Here is a 22,120-nt window from a genome sequence, read left to right as displayed (position 1 = left end):
CCAAGCTTTGGTAATTGATTCACGTATCTCCAAGAGTTTTGGCTCGACCTTGCAACAAGCCAGCTATTTTCTTCGATGTGGTTAGGTGGAGCTGAAGAGGCTCCACGGTTCATCCCACTTCTGATGTCGGATCGAGCCGAGGATTGTTTAAGAATTGATGAAGGCAGGCGAAGATCCTTAGGGTCTGCTTCGATCACTAGGCGATCTTCAGACGTGTTAAGAACAATACTTCCGTTTACTGCATGTCACAACTACCAGCGTAACTAGGTAAACCTAACCTAACCTACCTAGACCGGCTCCTCCACCCCTTACACCGGTCCCAAACCAACCATCTAACCTAACCACCACAATAACAACTCGTTTAACCAACAGTACCACTTTAGGTAACCACTACTCTAAAACCTACAGTACGACAGACTATTCCTACTGAGAAGTGTCCTCGGCAACAACCGGACGAATAATGCCTCGCTACGCACAGCGTGTCTGATTTTATAGTCCAACGACGACAGTGGGGAGATGACGTAATGCTCAGTGAGCAAAGTATTGACAGCTAAAAGTCGGTACCGCCGACAGACAGGATTTTATTTTTGACTTTTTCGGTGAATACCCATGTTTGGCTTGCATAAGTTAGGCTTGGGAGGATGCAGGAATCCATTATCATCTTTTTCATTTTTAGGTTATAATTTCCTTTTAGAATTTCTTTTTGTGCCCAGTATTTCTTCCATGTTATGTTTATTCTTCTGTCCACTTCTTTTTCGTTAGTGTTCGCTTCAAAGGAGACCAGTTTACCCAAGTACACATAGCTGTCCACATACTCTACTGACTTTTGTTCTATTTTGATTGTTTTCTTGTGACTGTTTGTCATGATTTTAGTTTTGGTAGTATTCATGTGCAGACCAACTTTTTGACTTTCTGAATCTAAACTCTGTAGCATTTTCTCCAGATCGTTGGCGGTCTCGCCAAAAATAGCTATGTCGTCCGCAAACCTCAAATGTGTTAGCCTTTTGTGTAGCACCCATATTCCCTTATTTTTCCAATCAAGGTTTTTGAAGATGTCCTCCAGAACAGCTATGAATAGCTTGGGAGAAAGCGGGTCTCCTTGTCTAACGCCTCTTTCAATCGTGAACTCTTCTCCTTGCCTTTCTAGTTTCACTCTACTTACACTCATGGAGTAAATTTTCTTTATAATGTTTATATATTTTCCACTTATGTTATTACTTCTTAAAGCATTCCAGATAGATGAGTGTGTAATACTGTCAAATGCTTTGGAGTAGTCCACAAATGCAATATAAAGTGGTTTGTTAAACTCTTTAAATTTTTCAATTATCTGTTCTATAGTATGTATGTGGTCTATTGTAGAATATTGTGGTCGAAAACCTGCCTGTTCTAATGATTGGTTTTTATCTATTTCTGGTGCTATTCTACTCAGAAGGATTGATGAAAAGAGTTTGTAAATTGTAGATAGTAGACTGATGGGCCTATAGTTGCCTATGTCTAGTGGATTCCCTTTCTTGTACAGTAATGTTATATTTGATTTGCACCATTGTGTTGGTACGTGTTCTTTTTCCAGTACTAAGTTAAAAAGTTTTGCTAGATATCCAACTAGAATAGGCGCTCCTATTTTTACGGCTTCATTTGCGAGTTTGTCTGGTCCTGGGCTCTTTTCAGATTTTAATTTCTTTATATGTCCTAATATCTCTCTTTCGTTTATTGGGTCCACAATTGTTTCAATAGTCTCTTTGCTCTTAGAATTAATTTTTCCGTCTGTTTCTTGCGGTAGTTTTTTGTAAAGGTTTGAGTAGAAGGCAGTTGCACATTTTATTATGTCTTCCCTAGTTCTAGTTTCTCCTTTTCCGTCATTTAAGCACTGTATCCAGTTTTTATGAATTACCAATTCTTTATAGGCTCTTTTCGAACTTCGGTATGTTAGTATGTTTCTTTCTATGACTGTTCTTCTATAATTATCATAATCTTTTCGGATTGCTCTATTAGTTTTTTTGAATAACTCCTTTAATTCTTCCCTCATTTCTTTGGATTTACTTTTTGTGTTCAACAGTTTAGTTCGCTTAGAAATTAAATTCAATGTTTGCTCACTAATAATTTTGTGCTTTTTGTTGGTTATTCCTAATTTTTCATCTAGTTTCAAGCTTTTTTTAATTGTTTCTTCTAGTTTGTCACTGAGAATTTGTACATTTTCAATATTTTCCATAGATTTGTAAAGTGTTGTTGAGTTCTCTATCAAATTTTGTTTGTAGTTCTTTTTATCGCTAGTGGACTTCAACGTGTTGGTTACACCTTTGAATGTTCTTCGACTGACTTTTGGTAATTTAATTTTCAATGAGCACCGTATCATCCTGTGGTCCGATGGGAAATTAATTCTGTTAAGTACCTCTAGATTTATCACTGATTTTGGATTTTGGCTCAGTATAAAGTCAATTTCGTTCTTTGTTTTTTGGTCTGGTGAAACCCATGTCCACTTTCGAGAGTCTTTTTTCTTGAAATATGTATTCATCACTGACAGTTTGTGCTCGTGTGCATATTGTATTAGACGTTCGCCTCTAGAGTTCCGCTTCCCGTATCCATATTTGCCCATTATTATATTTTCGTGAGGCTTTGGAAGTCCTATTTTCGCATTAAAGTCTCCAATAATTAGTAATTTTTTGTCTGCTAGCTCTTGTGCTTTTGTTAAGTCATTATAAAATTTTGTGATTTCTTCTTCGCTTGAGCTCTCAGTTGGAGAATAAACTTGAATTAGGGAAACCCGTACCTCCTCGAAGTTTAGCTTCAGTAGGGCAACTCTTTCTGATATACCAGTGAAGCTCACAATGTTGGCTTTAAGTGTTCTCTTTATAAGGAAACCAACGCCATGAAGTCCAATAGTCTCGCCTATGTAGCAGAAGATATAATCTTTGTGTTCCTCTATTGTGCATCCCATCCTTCTAACTTCTGCGAGCCCTATAATGTCCCAATTTATTTTTTCTATAGCATTGTTCAATTCTAAAATTCTTTCCGCTGTCGATAGTGATCTTACATTGTATGTACAAATTTTTAGGTTTTGTTCTCTTTTAGTTTTATTGGATGGAGGGTAGTGGTCTTCTTCCCCCACGGTGACCAACCGGCTTGGGGTGCAGTTTATTATGGTTTTATTTGACAGTGTTGTGAGATCTTTCTTTTTCAGGTTCCGCTTGTCCGGGGTAGTATTTAGTTTTTTGCCAACTCAGTCATCGATGATGATCTTCCTCGTGTTACATAATTCATAATGTTTGGCTTTAAGGTTCCCTTCATTTTATTGACAGGAGATTCGTTGGGTGTGTTTAGGTTGTGGTCAGTTAACTGCTTTTTGGTATGGTTTGTAACTACTGGCGATTCTGTTTTTTCCCGCTTCCGTTTCTCACGATTACTATCTTTTGATTTTTTCACTACTAGCTTATCATATTTTATATATGCTAAATTCCCTTTATTCTTTTCTTCCTCTAATTTTGGTTGAAGTTTCTTACGTGCCTCGAGTACCTCTTTGGGATAGTCTTCCTTAACATAAATGCCTTGTGGAAGGCTGGATTTATTTCTTTGCACAAGATGTTTTTTCCACGTTGATATAAAGGTCACCACTACCGGTCGGTTTTTATTTGAGTGCAGGCCAATTCTGTATACATTAGCTATTTCTTGACTTTCAATGGGTATACCCATATCAAAAATAGTTTCTTTTAAGTGATCAACTAATTCGCCTTCGGTTTTCCCTTTCTCTTCTACACCAAAAAACACTAAATTATTTTTTCTCTTATTTCTCTCCATATAATCAATTTTGTGTTCCAATTCTGTAACTCTGGTTTTCAAAGCATTATTTTCCTCTAGCAGTGATTTCATTTTCTCGTCTAGCGCCTGCATTACGTTTTTTGTGACTTCGGTGGATATAATCGTAGTTTGTTGATTAAGTTTTTCTTCCAATTTTGAGAGCAGTAGTTCCATACTTTTATCCATATTTTTTTATTTCAACTTCTTAGACAAGTGGGTGAGTCAATAATTGTTTACTAGCAACTGCACTCTATAAATATTTGATATTCTAAAGTTACCCGTCAGTACTGGTGACTATTATTACAAGGTTGGTACCATTGACGGAAGTTTAGTCCATAGTCTATGATGCCAGATGAACTGTCATATAATTTGTCAAATTATGTCACTGGTTTTCTCTGTGTAATTTATAGGTTAGGTTTTTAATAATTATGTCGGTTGTTTTCACTTTAACACTACTTTTGCACCGCGATTTCTTCTTGATCACAAACTTTGCTGTTTTCCGCGAAATGTAAACGCTATTGTGTGGTCGTTTGGTTATTTTTGTTCGAATTTTGGAATTATTATCGGTGGAGCTCACTGACGTACGTGTTTACTGTTACTAGACCGGAACCGGAGGGTTTTTTCCGGTTCCGGTCTAGTAATATATATATATATATATATATATATATATATATATATATATATATATATATATATATATATAGAACAGGTTTGTAACTGAACGACTGACAAACAACGCACAGCAATGGACTTTGGTTTAAATAAATATAAATAAATAGTAGAATTGAATATATTTTTATTCAAGTAAACTTTTACAAGTGCTGATTTTTAATTTTAAACCTTGCATTCTGAAGACTAACATAGGCTACTAATTACTAGTCATAAAAGTTAGAGTCACCACGGAATTTTTAAAATCTTATGTATGGCCGCAGATTAAAAATGAGTATGATGTCAATTCCTATGAAAAACCCGGCCAAGTGCGAGTCGAACTCGCGCACCGAGGGTTCCGTACTCGGGTATTTTTTGACATTTTGCTCGATAAATCAAAAACTATTATGCATAAAAATATATAAAAATCTGTTTTAGAATGTACAGGTAAAGCCCTTTTATAAGATACCCCACTTGGTATTGTTATTTTACTTTGAAAATTTAAACACATTTTTAATTATTTTTTAATAATGTAACCACAAATTCACGGTTTTCGGATTTATTCCTTTACTTGTGCTATAAGACCTACCTACCTGTCAAATTTCATGATTCTAGGTCAACGGAAAGCACTCTATATGTTTTCTTGACAGACACGACGGACGCACGGACGGACAGACAGACAGACAGACAACAAAGTGATCCCATAAGGGTTCCGTTTTTCCTTTTGAGATACGGAACCCTAAAAATCGCGCACGCGCTCACTGAGCCATGCAGTTTAAAACTATACGCACCACCACAAATGTGTCTTTTACGAGAAACCAAATTATAGGACGCAGTTGATAGCCGCGACTTATAGGTATTTGAATAATATATAGTACATATGCAGAGATAGGGGAGAGTGTGCATGAAAGAGCCAGGCTTTGAAAGAGCCGATGTGATTTTCCATTACTTATCGATATTCTACCAAAGTTTAATTTTACTCCTTAAATGGCAACACTGGATAGCTGTTACCCACAAACATTTGACAGTTCTACGACAACAAATGGCCTCACAGGACTGTTACGAAAATTCGGAAGCCAAAAAGTAAGTTTCTTTGTGTTTCTTTCATCTTTTTTTTCAAAAAGGGTATTGCATAAGTTGACAAAACTGATATACAGTATTGGCGTCTATATATTTGCCCTTGTTTTGCATAAATAATATCAGATCAGCGTTCTGGTATAGTGCCTTTTTTTTGAAGTTATATTTTTAAAAGCGTCGTGTTTTGAAAGAGCCAGTTATTTATGCTTTGAAAGAGCCGCCTCTTTCATGACACGAAAACTGGCTCATTCAATACATCGTTTAGTTTTAATTAACCCCCGACGAAAAAAGAGGGGTGTTATAAGTTTGACGTGTGTGTCTGTGTGTCTGTCTCTGTGTGTGTGTGTGTGTGTGTGTGTGTGTGTGTCTATGGCCACGTAGATCCTAAACCAATGGACTAATTCTGATGGTTCTTTTTTTTGTTTGATAACTGATGTGATAGAGATTGTTCTTAGCTATAATTTATTTATTTATTTATTTAATCTTTATTGCACAAAATACAAAAAAAACAAAAGGTGGACTTAATGCCTAATGGCATTCTCTACCAGTTATATTTATAGAGGTCGGGGGTGTCCAAAATTTTTAATTTTAGTTATTTCATTATTATATGATATATGTTTCAGAATAAAAAGATATGTCTTCGCAAGCGTCAACAGCTAAAAAACAGGTAAGGCCCACAACTGCTGCAATAGAAGAGGCTGTAAAAGAAGTGCTTGCTGGAAATCAGTCCATAAATAGAACAGCGTTAGCGTTATCGTGTGGCCACAAAAGGGTGATTAATTTCTTCTGCCAAAAATGTTTTTAATTTTAAATTGTTTTTATATTGTTTTTATTTTTTAAGTTACAGAGTAAGAATACGAAAAAGGGCTCTATTTTATGTTTTTAGACAAATTTTTATTAATTATTTAATTTTTGTTCAAAAGTTTTAATTGTTGCTTAAGACAATGTTTAATTATTACTGAGACTGTTTAAAAATTGTGATTTTCATAGAATTACTAAAGTAAGCTTAGTATTAATCTGATTTTAAATACTTAACATAATTTTAATTGATAAAAAACCGTTTAGTACCTCAAAAGTAGGTATCGGCTCTTTCATAACACATGGTGGCTCTTTCATTGACCTGCTGCTATGAAAGAGCCGATTTCCTTTTTTTTTTAAACTATTTATATAAGAGATTATCAGCGTTGTTATCCTCTTTATTTTTATTTTATAACATTGCCAATTAAAGTGATTATAAGAAAACCTAGTTTCATTTGAAAATAATATAGTAAAAGTGTGTTTTTTTTTACACTATTCAAAACTGGCTCTTTCATCCACACTCTCCCCTACATACTGAACGGTGCAGTAGGTCTGATGGAAGCAAGTCGAAGTGATATGTTCCAAATACCTGGGCACACAGCAGTTGCGGCTTGCGGACGCGTCTCATAATTTGTTTCACGCTTTAGTCATTATTTTTCATTTCAAAATCAAGATTTAAAAATGTGAGCCCAGATAAACATTTTAAAAATATCATAATAATTATGATACTTTAACCGAATATAATCAAAAATGATATAGCACCAGCATATACATTCACAGTAAAAGTCATAAATACACTTATAAATTAAATGAAAATAAACATTTATGATTCTATTCTAAGTTTTGTTTATTGTTTTTAGGTTAAGTATGTAAGTTGTAGTAATGTAGGAAATGTTGCATGTTGAGAAGTAACAGTTTTAATTATTACTAAGAACGCCAGCGCACACAAGCCACATTGATTAGCATACTAACAAATACATATAATAGAATGGACATTAGTATAGATTTAGAAACTATGTAAATACTATTAATGAATAAATAGGCTTAATAAATAGTAAATATAAATAAATAAGAACGCCAGCTCACTAAAAAACTGATTAAAGTTGGATGTGTGTGGGTGGGTGTGTTTGTGGGTGGGTGTGTGTAGGGGGGGGGGGGGGGTAAGGTACGGATGAACGTGTGCGTGTGCGCGCGTCCGTGGATGTGTTTGTGGGTGGGTGGGTGCACGCGTGTTTGGATGTGTGTGGGTGGGTGGGTATGGGTGTGGATGTGCATATGCGTGTGTGCGAGTGCGCGTGTGTTCATGTGTGTGACCCTGGTATGAAATAAATTTATTATTTATTTACTGAAACTCTGTCAAGAATGAAGATGATACTTGCCCAGGTTTGCTGGCGTCCTGCATCTCGTAGGCGACGTTCAGGCCGCCCCAAGCGCTGCGCCCGCCCACGCCGTGCGGCGAGTGACTCGGCTCCATCGCCGTCTGCAACAACAAATACTATGTATTTTAAATTCGGTAGAATTATGACGTTTCTTAATGTTACCAGAGATAAATTATTTCCCATACAAAAATGATGTGATCATTTATGTAACGAGGTCTATTTCAAAAACTAAACTAGTTAAGAATGTGAAATTTTGAATTTCGGTATATTACGTACCATGTACTGTATTTAAATAACAAATACCGAAAACAACCGAAAACAACGATTTATAAAGTAGTTTATAAACCTGCGTTATCCCGCACCGGGTTCGTGCGGGTGTGCAGGGCGTCCCCACCCCGATTGCCATTTCGCGAACTTTAGTTTAATTGACATAGTCGAGTGATCGAGTCGAGTAATTTTATTTTTTAATTTTGAATAGTGCTAAAACGTGGACACTGACAAATGGTCTAACTAAGATCCGAAATGGGTCGATTCGCAAGAGAATCAAGGTCACTGATATAGCACAAGCTATTAGCATGCCGTAGCAGTAGACAGGCCATACCTACGAGATCGCAAGGGCGACGGCCGTTGGAGCCGGAAAGTCCTTGAGGGAAACCACGTATAAGCAAAAATAGTGTGGGACGCCCTCCAGCACAATTGACGGACGATAAAAAGAGGCTGGCGGGAAGCGGCTGGATGAGGCAGGCTGAGGACCGAGTATGATGGCGCTCATTAGGAAAGGCCTATGTCCAACAGTGGACATCCACAGGCTAATCTAAATATATAAAAGGAAAGCTAACTAACTGATCTGTCAACGCTCAAACTACTGGACGGATCAGGCTGGAATTTGGTATGCAGATAACGATTATGACGTAGACATCCGCTAACAAAGGATTTTAGAAAATTCCCCCTAAGGGGTTAACATAAGAGTTTCGAAGTCCACGCGGACGAAGTCGCGGGCGTAAGCTAATGATGATTAAGATGAGATAAATACAGAATGACTGACATCTTACCTCCAGAATCAATACTGAAATAACATCATCATGTCAATAACTCATACAGATATCCACACCATAACTTGCGAAATACCGTCAATTAAACTCAAGGTTCAAACCCTATAGTTTCGCGAACCCATCCAATCGCACGTGTGTATGAAGGTCACTTAACCAACGAAACAGTTACTAGTCACTATGAGCCGATTGAATAAAACTATATAAATAGACTTTAGATTCAGGCAAATTGAAATTAAACTAATATCAGTACTGTAACGAAAAAATTAACAAATCGACAGGGAAAATTAATAATTTAAGCATGTTTATCCTCACTAAAATATAATAACAATATTACAATTTACCACTGAATATCAACAACTAATTCACATGCTAAGTAATTATTATGATCCACGTGGATTAAATTTAAATAAAAAACTAGTGAAAATTCTTTAATTTTTCGGGATGAAAAGTAATCCATATCACTCTAAAGGACTTTAACTATATCCAAGCAAAAAACAAGTCGATCCGTTGCTCCGTTGCGGTATTATCGAAAGAACTGACCAACAGACACACTTTCGTGTTTTAATATTAGCAGTATTGTAGTCCGAGTAGCGTTGTTTGTATTTAACAGAAAGCAACACGTGCAAGTTTAGCACATGAACACATGCTGAACGAAAATACGCGCATGCGAGAACCTAACCGAGTCGGAACTTTAAACCAAGTGCTTGAGACCGCGAACGAAACGAACGACAGTTAAGCTGCGTTGACACGGTACGACGATGCTCCGACCGAGTATACTCGGATAGCAACTAGCAACCCAAGTGCACTCGGACGATGTCGTCCGATCATAGTTAGCTCGGACCGCGCTCTATTTTTACGAGTCCACTAGGATCATTATCCATATTACAAATGCAAAGTGTGTTCTGTTTTTTTTTTTTTTTGCCTGGGTATAGTAAAGACCTGAAGTACTTTTTATTTCGGACAATCAATGAATTCCTACGGGATTTGTTTTACGTGAATGAACTCACGGGCTTAAGCTAGTCTGTTTATAAAAATACAATGAATTGAAATGGAAATCGCTCCAAAAGGTAGGTATGTAGGTAATGAAATAAATCCAGTTACGCTTCCAAATTCGACTTTTTTACCGTAATTTTCTTTTTTCTTTCTTTTAAATGTTCTATCAAATATCTGCTTTCGTACGTACCGAAAAATCTATGTGATATGATCTGACATCTTTAGATCTCAAAAATGAACAGAGAGATAGAAATAATCTCGGTAGCGTAAATCACTATCCGTGTATGCTCCTATATAGTTAATTCGTACCAGTACGCTCGGTTCGAGCGTCCTCGTACCGTGTCAACGCAGCTTTACGCTGTTGATAACATAGACTAAACAAAAAAGTTAGATGGAAAAATATTCAAACACGTGCGGACAAACTGATAAAAATAAGCTGACTATACAACCTAAACGCTGGGGTAGAGTTTTCGAAACCGTGAGCAGTAAGCACTATTGAAACATTTGATAAGGATAGCACAGACTAAAGGAAAAATAAGATATGTCTACCTAATATATTTTGTAACTGTACATTCATAAATCTGTCATCTCAAATTTAGAATCATTAATTATGGTCTATTTATTGTGCCCGTTTTTCACATTTTTATTACTTTTCAATCAAAATAAAAAACAGTAGAGTAATTAAAAAGAAAAAATATATAACGGAGGCCGAGGGTGTTATCAGGTTATCGTGGGCATATTTTCACTTTTTTATTACTTTGTAGGCGCTTCTGATGATTATTAAGATTGAAGCATGATCTAACCACTAGTAAACCTGGATAATAACTAAGCGGATATGTCAGGATAGCAACCTTTAGATTAACCGAGCTTTCGTGGGCGTACTAACGATATTCTTGGACTATCAAGTGATATTGAACTACCCGCAACTACAAACATGATAACTCTCACTTACTGTACGTGACAACTTCCAGCGTAACTAGGTAAACCTAACCTAACCTACCTAGACCGGCTCCTCCACTCCTACACCGGTCCCAAACCAACCATCTAACCTAATCACCACAATAACAACTCGTTCAACCACCAGCACCACTTTAGGTAACCACTACTCTAAAACCTACAGTACGACACTCACACACCGTATCTACTGAGAACCTACTCGGACCGAAGCCAGCACAAGAATGAATCGAAAATCGCTACACTAATATTCTGATAATAATATAGCTCGATTTCTGATAATAAAAATGCGAGAGTGAATTCTGAACACAGCAACGCGTGCCGATCAAAATCCAACTCTGACAATGACAGCTAAACAAATATGGCTGCGTTCTTCACGTAACGTTACTTTTCACGGAGTCTATGACATTAAAACCTCTTTTTAATATTGACTCTACGACATATATATTCGTTGCTGGTGATTCAAGTTGAACAAATACAAAATTTACGAAGTGATATCATCGACTATCAATACATTAAAACGCAAAATAAACGAAAAGTTATTCAGTACGTTAAAATTGATACACGCTCAGAGCCAAGAAAAGAACCAGATTATTTTATCAGGTATACTTTTCAATAATTTATTTGCAACTCTATTAATATTCAAGGATCTATCATATCCCTATAAGTGCTTGACACAAACACAACAGGCTTCACTCTTACCAAATGTCCGATCACTTTACGTCTATCTTTAGTCTGCGGTTGATAATAATTGTAATTGCGACTCACCATTTTATAATATCTCTATAGTAAATCCAAGGGATTCACGCACTAGAGCTCATCACGATAGGGGTCTGTTTGCCGTGCACTAGAGTATAATAATATAATACAAGATTCTGTTGTCAATATGTTAAAAAGACTAGCCCCCTTGCGACAGATGTTGCTGAAACCGGCACAGTAGGCCGACTGCGAGCCGGATAGCTTTAAAGTGTAAAGTTTCTGTTTAGCATAGCATCTGAATGGAAGATTACAAATGGCGCGCGCGCATCAGGTAGCTAGGGGTTGGGTCGAGACTCGAGACAGGGGTGCAACTCGCAGGTAAATCGCAATGTTTGGCTTTGCCTGGCGCTCTTTACACTATAGATAACGATTCTCGGAAAGTCAAATGAGATGCAATGAGATGTACAAGGTTTTTATTGTTCCAGTGCCCTTTGTTTGTCATAGGAATTTTAAAAAGTATAAATACCTATAATTTATGAGTGAACAATTCTATTTTTGAGGTATTACGCCTACCTACTATATTACGCAATGGAACTCGGCAGCGAAAGGCCTTTGTGCGAAAGGCGTACGAATGCGTATTGGATTGTTCGTAATGGATTGTTCTTATTAATTACTAGCTTAAGCCCCGACTTCGTCTGCGTGGACTACAGAAATTTCAAACCCCTATTAGATATACCCACTTAGGGGTTGAATTTTCAAAAATCCGTTCTTATTAACTTCCTTCTCTTTTAATATACAGGGTTACTGGTAATATGTCGGCAATCTGTTAAGGGGGTGTAGGCGAAGTAATTTGCAACCAAATGACCCCTTATGACCCCTAGGCAAATGTCAACCATTTTCGAGTAATTTGACTTTTTGTGTTTTTTAGAAGAATTTGAGGTATGCAACTTTGAAAATTTATAAAAAAAAACCAATGCATGATTTTTTTTTATTTTTATTAATATTTGCTTGCTAACACTTCAATACATAATAATCAACCATAAAATGATACTTATCTTTAATAGTTTTTAAATCACAGCTACAAATCTGTGCAAGTTTCATAATTTACGCCAGGTGGTCTGACAAAAATGGTCGATTTATGTAAAAAATTACTAAAGAACTTTATCGGCAGAACACATAAAAAACATGTACAACTTCTCAGCTATCCAACGAGATACAATATGGTACCAGAAATTAGAAATTGGCCGAAAAAAATGCAATTATTGTGAAAAAAATGAAATCGTCTTAAGAATACGAAATAATATCTCAACGTCGAATTTTATGGTAATACTCTTATTTCTTATTTAGGATGAGTAATGAGTTATAAATTAATCTTACAATTAATTTTCGAAGTATAAAACTCTAAAAATAACACTCCAAAAATAATGAGAGTTCCAAGAATGACATTTTTAATCCTTTGTGTGAACACGTGCACCAATCAGCGCTCTCGGATAAGAAGAGCTTAAAAACATTATCTAGTGACTGGATAGAAAAAACAAAGGCATAAATAGCCAGATTTGCCTAACATTTTTCAGAGAATAGGATAATAATTAAAGCACTGGCAAGTACAATAACATTAGGTGAAGGGTGGGATCCTTAACTTATTTAATTGTATTGTATTTATAAATTCTTAGACTTAAAAGATAAGACATTTAAAATGTTTCATAATTTGCGCATTTATTTGCATTATTAGAAAACGTACCTCTGGAAATAAGAAGAGGAATGAGATTCCAGCACGATAGATGTCCAGCACACTGGAGAATAACAGTTCGGCAATGGTTAGACACTAATTTTCCCAATCGATGGATAGGCAGAGGAGGCCCAATTCCTTGGCCAGCAAGATGTCCAGACCTGACACCTATGGACTATTATGTCTGGGGACATAATATGAAGAGCCTAGTGTACGATGTCTCACCAGTGCCATCAGTCGAAGAATTGAAAATTGGAATAATAAATGCAGCTAATTCAATAAGAACCAATTTGACAAGTAATGTAGTAAAATCTCAATTAAGAAAAAGAATGCGCCTGTGCATAAGAAATAGAGGGTCACATTTTGAAAATGAACTTTAGAATTTAGTTTTAATGGCTTAGTGTAACTTATCTACGTAATTATTTTAAACTTTCTAAACGATTATTGTAATTTTTGATTGCAGACGATTTTGTCTTTTTAACAATAATTGTATTTTTTTTCGGCCATTTTCTGATTTCTGGTACCATATTGTATCTCGTTGGGTAGCTGAGAAGTTGTACATGTTTTTCATGTGTTCTGCCGATAAAGTTCTTCAGTAATTTTTTACATAAATCGACCATTTTTGTCAGACCACCTGGTGTAAATTATGAAACTTGTACAGATTTGTAGCTGTGATTTGAAAACTATTAAAGATAAGTGTCATTTTATGGTTGATTATTATGTATTGAAGTGTTAGCAAGCAAATAATAATAATAATAAAAAAATTCATGCATTGGTTTTTTTTTTATAAATTTTCAAAGTTGCATACCTCAAATTTTTCTAAAAAACACAAAAAGTCAAATTACTCGAAAATGGTTGACATTTGCCTAGGGGTCATAAGGGGTCATTTGGTTGCAAATTACTTCGCCCACACCCCCTTAACGGATTGCCGACATATTACCAGTAACCCTGTATAAATATCTAAATATAGTCAAGCTTTTAACCACGACTTGGTTCGTGTCATTCAAATGAATATATGAATCTGATTAAAAATTACATAGTAGTTGGCGACAGGTTGAGATGGCAACCGTGGTGGGGACGCCCCTCACACCCGCGCTAACTCTCTGCGGGTGACGTGGCGGATATGCGGCGCGTCCCCCCGACTCATACCCTGATTGCCATCTCAACCCGTCGCATATTATAGTAGTAATTATAAAACAGTACGCACTTCACAAGTATAAATGAAACGTATGCCGAGTGGTATTTTAAGAATTTCGAGGTTCGTACCATTTGCAACGCAGTTCGCATAAGTGTTCGGGTTTGGTGTCTACATGTGTGATATACATTATACTAGGATCCACAAGCTTTTCGCTATGATCCGTCTAAATAAACAGACAAATTCTTTGGTTGCCTGAAAGAGATCGCTAGGTAGCGAAAAGGTCGTCAAATTGTACCTGCCTATCACACTAATATATATATATTTGCTTTGTATGTTTTTTTCTGTATTAATTTTGTGGTCTAAGTAAAATAATTTCATTAGTTCAAATCTGTATGGCACAACGATATGCACTACCCGCCCTCTCTCTAAAGAAGCAGGAATTCAGGACTCAGAAATTTGATTCACATATTCGACCTCCATACGAGAGTTTGAATGGTACCTAGTGTGTAAGCTTTTATCACCATAGGAAGTGGTTTGTAACCTTAGCTTATGCTTCGTAATCTTGCTGTAATCCTAATATTTATGTCTGACACGACACTTTACACTTTACTAACAGCCCGCTCCGGTTTCGCGCGGGTGTTATATGTACTTAGATAATAAATGTGGTGTCAGCTTAGGGGTCAGTGTGGTTATTTTGTTATGCAGGGTGTAACCAGAACGCTAGCAAAACCTTAGCGTTATTATTATAGTACTATTTGCCATTGCTAACTAATGCCAATAACCATTTGCCACTTGTAGTTTTAGTGATTTAGTATTTTTCAAATCCTCATATAGCGTGCAAAACTCGGTCAATGTCCCACCCATGACGCGGCATTGACCTCGAGTGACCTATTTAGGAACGTTCGTTGACCACTAGCGTCAGTCAGATGTTTTATTTGCAATATATTGTGACCTTTTAAAAAATACAGTACTTTTTAAATTTTTTTCATAGTTTTTTATGGCATCTTATCAGTGATCTTCAGTACTATCACTTGTCTTCATTTTTGCTAGCGTTCTGGTCACACCCTGTATTTCAAAAGAATAAGACAGCATTTCCGGTAAAAGCTCTCCAGTTGGCTTGATTTACCCCGACTTTATTGATGAACACCGCATTAAAAGCCGTGGGATAGTTTAAAGCGAGATTTAGATCTAAGCGTACAGAGGGACAGACGGCGGAAAGCGACTTTGTTATTCTCTCGATCTTAGGCTGCATCATCACTTACCACCAGGTGAAATTGCAGTAAGTGATAGATTTACGCACAGTTTATGTTAATTAAAAAATGTCACAAGGGCCTTAGTATATTAAAAAGTTACATTTCACAAAATGCTGGATTTTGTGAAATGTAACCTTTTATTGTGAGATAGGCTTGCGCTTGACGACAATTAAGAAACAGAGCAATGATGCGGTCTAGGTTAGAGCGTGTCTAGAAGATGCCTATTCATTCTTGCCTTGAAGATATTCAAGTTATACTTGGCAGGAGGCTCAGACGCCGCAAGGGCATTGCCTAATCGCGAATGAAGAGCTTTGAGGTACTGAAAAATAAAACCCTCTCAGCGAAAGACCTTGTATTTTACGCTAAACTCACCTGTTTGTGTGGCTGGTGGAAAATATGAGGCGAGGGCATCTCAGAAGGCAGCGGAATCTGAGGAAACACCATTGGCATATATCTATGTAGCTTATGTAGGTATTAAGGCCGGGCCACATTACAGCGGCGCTTCGCGTCAAAATATTCTCCGTGTCGCGATGCACCGCTCTAGTACGACATCCACCATACGAAATGATTGGAATAATATGCTGAAGCTTTGTGCAGGCTGCGCAGCGCTGCTGTAATGCGGTCCGACCTTAGCACATATTACTCAAATTTACAGGTACAGAAGGCTCACAAATACGTTCAAACAAATACGAGTCATGATACGACGAAATAGAGTGTATTTCAGCTCGGACAGCGCTGCGGCCGAAATTCAATAGACGTCTCCCTTTCTATCGTGAACACTTTTATTTCTTATCTCTCTGTTCATTACAGACTAGCGACCCGCCCCGGCTTCGCACGGGTGGACATTTATTTTTTCTATTTTCCGGGATAAAATATAGCCTATACGGATTCGGAAGAATCCCTCTAAGTAATGGTAAAAGAAATTTTGAAATCGGTCCAGTAGTTTTTGAGCCTATTCAATACAAACATACAAAAATACAAAGGTTTCCTCTTTATAATATTAGTATAGAAGTATAGATAAGTGCCGTGGAGGGGAGCACCGCTGTATGTATATATGCCGAGCCCTGACCAACTGATATTAGGTGTTACCATTATGCTACTTAGATGTCAAAACTATGTGTAATACGTAAAAAATGACTTCTCACGCGCCATATTAACTTTGTGTCAAATATCATGTCAAAAGTACGATTTTAATCCTTATTTTGAAGGTGAAGCTTTGACATGACATGACAGTTCTATAATGGCGCGTGAGAAGTCATTTTATACGGACTATAACTAATGTTACAACTATCTTACAATACGCGCAATCTTACTTAGCTGAACAATGGACGCGTGCTAAGAGTGACTGATAAAGCAAAAGCGTCAATACAGATGCAGCTATTGGAATTTCTGTCCATCTCATCTCGTGGGCCATTTACACATGCTCTCGTGCTTCCTACTCTCCCTTGAACTATAAGACGTTCAAAGGAGACATCGTCGCGATATGTAACCAAAGAAAGTGAGAATGCAAGCCTACACAGTAGAGTATAGTGCCCGGCAAACAACTTCAATCTGAAGAGCATAGGAGAAAGTTATGGCGAATCCAGAAAGCGAAAGTCGACGTATCAACCAATCGCATGCACCCGCACTGACTGATCAACCAATGGCGTGCACGCGCCATTGGCCATCCAATCGGGTCATTGCTCAAGTTGTTTGCCGGGTACTGTATAAACGCTGCTTGATGCTGAGTTCTTCGAGAGTGGACTTGTTGGTCCGAAATTCGAAGAATATTGAGAGTATCTTGAAGATACGAAATTCTGAAGAATATTGAAAGTATCCTGAAGATACTCTCAAAAATTTTTTGGCCAAGTAAACTTGCGCAAATTGTAATGAGTAATCAAAAATGTACTAAACGGTACATACTTATTCTAGCATTATTCGTTTTCCATAGTCAATTATCTATTTTAAAGATCTTAGTGCATCCAAAGATGAGATAGATTGAGCACTTTACTCAAATTATGAAAAATACTGGACTGAACCTTCTTCACCCTCAACCTGCAATAATTTTAAATCCATCTTTCGTTGATGCATGCAGCTACATTAATAAATAATTTGTTAGTTTTCTATATTTCAAATTACGATATATTTACAAGCATTGTCGCGCGTATTTCAACTACGCGCGTTAATCATCTGCAGTAGATTGGTGACACAAAATGGTCAACGCCCACTAAGATTTTTGCCTCTATCATGTGTATGGGACTATGTGACAGAGAGAGCGCTATACTAACTTCTTTCCGCAGATAGGGAATAGAGAATTCTTGGTTGCATCCAGTTTACGCACAATCTTCAAAGCGAGTGCACGTATGTAATATGTATCAAGGGCAATGGAACAGCAAAACACGCTCTTTCTGGACGCGACGTAGGTACGCGTGAAACGATTCGCGACGAATTGGCCTCTTCCGTATGCTTAGTATGTTTTGCATCTCACCAACCTTGAAAGAATTCGACCCTTGAAACACAATATCGCCAGAGTAAAATGAACCTAAAGTTCACCAATTCAAAGTCAAAATTCAGTACCACCGACTTTAATTTGTAATGTTTCCGCTTGGAGCGCTAGTTACATGTACGGACGAACTTGAGCTTTAAAACAATGAAGTTAAAGCCCATTTTATTTTAACGCTGCAGTGTTTCGACTGTCGATTTCTATCGATGTTGGTGAGATGTATAATCTTCTACTAATCCTACAGGAAAAGGTCTATAGTAGTATGATGAAGCTACATGCACACGAAAAGCGGAATATACACACATAAATAATAATTAGTGCAACACTACCACTTTTATAAATAGCATCGGCATAATTCGCAACCTAACGCCGACTAGAACCGAATGTACACCAATGAAATACAGGCCTTATTGCTTGACCTTAAGATTTTAAACAAAAGTACAACAGAGACTCGTGCTAACTCGCGCGTACAAAACATGGCGCGTAGGAAACAACCAATACCGGACGGACGCGCGTGTTAGATTTTTGGTTACAGAGTGGGCTTAAATGATGACTAATAAAAGTTATCATCTATCTTTTATTTAAACTTGTAGGTAGCTATGATTTTGTCAGGTAAAGCCTAAATGTTAAATCATTTAACAATTAAAATCAAGCAAAGCAACTACTGTATTATTTAGTAAAAGTAAGAATCCTAAACTGTTTTCTAAAATTAAATAAGTTAAAAACCTAATCTATACTTTCACTTCAATAGATAAAGTTAATTAATTACCAAGAGAGGGTAGGTAGTAAACACATAAGTAAAACAAACCAAGCTGAATAATAATAATTAGTCGTTTATTCAGATATCTTTCTCACTTTAATCTTTATAGATCTATCTGTATTTTATTGTATTGTTCAGCATAGATCTATTTATTTAAAGATGACTCTACCGCCCGTTTCGCAAAGGTGTTTCGTCGTGGAGAAGAAAGGGCAAAGAAACTCCACGACACACGTCTTTTTAAAACCATTACAACATACAATAAATAGTTACAAAACATACTTGGTACACATTTATAACAATCAGTTATAACCAGCAAATAGTTATCAATTATATCAATATCAATTTATAATAAAATAATATAAGAATACTTAACTTTGGTATAACCTGCCGCCCTTGTTTGCTCTGGCATCAAGAACTTCACCGTTTGTACCAGACTGACTTTACTATTTGAATTATATCACAAGACTACACAAGAATGTCGTAGACTGAATTATTACACCAGAATGACCCCCTCCGTCGAGGTAAGGGTCCTTTTATAAACTCTGCCATCGCAAACAAGGCGGGAATCCACTGTGACGTCCATCTTAATATTTATTTGAAGGTTGGTACAATGTACCAACCTAACACAATATTTAATTTAACATAATAATATCATCAGCAACACATATTTATGGTTTACATATTGTTAATTTGACAATAATAATTATTTACATAATAAATCGATGGTTTACATATTATTTCACATAATAACTATTGACAACTGTATACCAAATCCAGCGGTATCATGTCAACCCTAGTATAGTGACAGTATTCAATTTACAATTAATAATTAGTGACATGTATTGATAATTAACATCATAATATTTTAGATATTCTCTTATTCCTTATTTTACATAATAACTATTGACTACTGTATGTTATATGTTAAATCCAGTAGTATCATGTCAATCTTAGTATATTGACAGTATTTATTTTACAATAAATTAACTAGTGATATGTATTGATAATTTGCATCTTAATATTTTACATATTGTCATATCCCTAGATACCAAATTAAACTATGATGAATAATAATAGACATTATAACAATATCATACTCTTGTTTGATGGCAGCACATTGGCAGTAAAACTGTCGCGGAATAATAATGTTTCCGTTTAAAATATTAATTCAGAATCCAAGTTTATGATTGGGTCAATTTTAGCATAATAAATATAGACTCTAGCATCATAAAATTATCTTAATATGACACGGCCAGACTGACAAGTACTTCGCTCTCGAAGTACATAGGGGATAGAAAGGAAAAGAAAAGAAAAATGCCTAGCTAAAAGCTAAAAAAAAATATCTGTAAGCTACCAAAAATATATCTGTAGGCTACAAAAAAAATATATCTGTAAGCTAAAAAAAAAAATCTGTAAGCTAATAGCTAACCTATTAGTTAGAGACCCCTTCTCAGTCCTCTCACCTGCTGTGCGTGAAGATCTAGACCGAGTGGGTCAGTAACTCAGCAGACTACTGCCTCCGGCCTTTATTGCAAAATACCTATTCCCGCTGAGTGGAACATAACGGTAGAGCAACAGGGCGGTCATCAGCAGCCTAAATAAACTACCTAACTATCTGCCCCCCATAAATATTATGGGTTTGTACCAGAGACAATTACTAGATCACAGTACTAGCATTTGTCAGGTTCAAGAAGTCTAACATTATCAAACCAAAAACTTCTTTTTAAAAAAAAGGAAATGTTAAGAGAAGTTAAGAATTAGTACTGATAATGATTAGTACAAGCAGAACTAACTAACACCTACCTAACAATCTGCCCCCCATAAAAATATGGGCTTGTACCAGAGACAATTACTAGGTCATAGTACTAGCATTTGTCAAGTTCAAGACGTCTAACATTACCAGACTAAAAACTTCTTAAAAAAAGTATTAATAGAAGTTAAGAATTAGTACTGGCAATGATTAGTACAAGCAGAACTAACACCTACCTACCTAACTATCTGCCCCCCATAAAAATATGGGCTTGTACCAAAGACAATTACTAGATCACAGTACTAGCATTTGTCAAGTTCAAGACGTCTAACATTACCAGACTAAAAACTTCTTAAAAAAAAGTATTAATAGAAGTTAAGAATTAGTACTGGCAATGATTAGTACAAGCAAAACTAACACCTACCTACCTAACGATCTGCCCCCCATAAAGATATGGGCTTGTACCAGAGACAAGTACTAGATCACAGTACTAGTATTTGTCAAGTTCAAGACGTCTAACATTACCAGACTAAAAACTTCTTAAAAAAAAGTATTAATAGAAGTTAAGAATTAGTACTGGCAATGATTAGTACAAGCAGAACTAACACCTACCTACCTAACGATCTGCCCCCCATAAAGATATGGGCTTGTACCAGAGACAAGTACTAGATAACAGTACTAGTATTTGTCAAATTCAAGACGTCTAACATTACCAGACTAAAAACTTCTTAAAAAAAATGTATTAATAGAAGTTAAGAATTAGTACTGGTAATGATTAGTACAAGCAGAACTAACACCTACCTACCTAACGATCTGCCCCCCATAAAGATATGGGCTTGTACCAGAGACAAGTACTAGATCACAGTACTAGTATTTGTCAAGTTCAAGACGTCTAACATTACCAGACTAAAAACTTCTTAAAAAAAAGTATTAATAGAAGTTAAGAATTAGTACTGGCAATGATTAGTACAAGCAGAACTAACTAACCTAATTTTCTATTTGTCCTTGTCTCATTTGGGATTATTAATCTTTTGACCGTTTGACCATTTGACACTAAAAGATTTTTTTTTTTTGTTTTTTTTTTTTGTTTTTCTTCCTTGTTTTTCTTCTTTCTGTCATTTAAAGTATAAATTATTAGCATATTATATCTCTTATTCGGCCATTCTGATAAGTACTTCGCTCTCGAAGTACATAGGAAAATAGAACATTGTAGCCAGTGAAAGTAAATCAACTGCGGTAGCAAAATACCGACATGAAAAAAAATATATATAAAATGATGTCATTCGTAACAAAGTACCGACGTATATAAAATAAATTATATATAAATACGATTGTGTTATTCGTAACACAATTAATATTCAAAGATTCAATGTCAATGTTACTGCCATGAAAACTAAGATAGCTAGACGTCAGACCGAAATTGGATTATTATAGAATTTGTTTTATTTGTTGTTACAAAACATAGATTGTGAATAAACATAGTCTTTATTTTATGTTATTGTATGTGATTTCATCCTTCCTTCCTCTTTCAAAACAACTCAAGAAAAATAAAATTATAAAATGTTATAATGTAGGTATTTCCAAAATAAAATGGATGTATTACTATTAGTAGGAAG

The 22,120-nt window shown here is 36.1% G+C and overlaps 1 protein-coding gene across 1 annotated transcript in view; it reads right to left on the bottom strand.

The window, feature by feature from the left end:
- LOC123879874 (protein AF-10-like) overlaps nt 1–22,120 on the bottom strand; it is a 182,595-nt gene that overhangs the window by 70,989 nt on the left and 89,486 nt on the right. The window contains exons 17-18 of the mRNA XM_045927759.1: nt 15,885–15,941; nt 7,695–7,795 (exon numbers count right to left, since the gene is read on the bottom strand). Of these exons, the coding sequence (XP_045783715.1) occupies nt 7,695–7,795; nt 15,885–15,941 (158 nt within the window). The remainder of the gene's footprint in view (nt 1–7,694; nt 7,796–15,884; nt 15,942–22,120) is intronic.

Source organism: Maniola jurtina, chromosome W, assembly GCF_905333055.1.
Source record: "Maniola jurtina chromosome W, ilManJurt1.1, whole genome shotgun sequence".
Taxonomy (NCBI): Eukaryota; Metazoa; Arthropoda; class Insecta; order Lepidoptera; family Nymphalidae; genus Maniola; species Maniola jurtina.
This window is presented reverse-complemented; position numbering and strand designations above follow the sequence as displayed.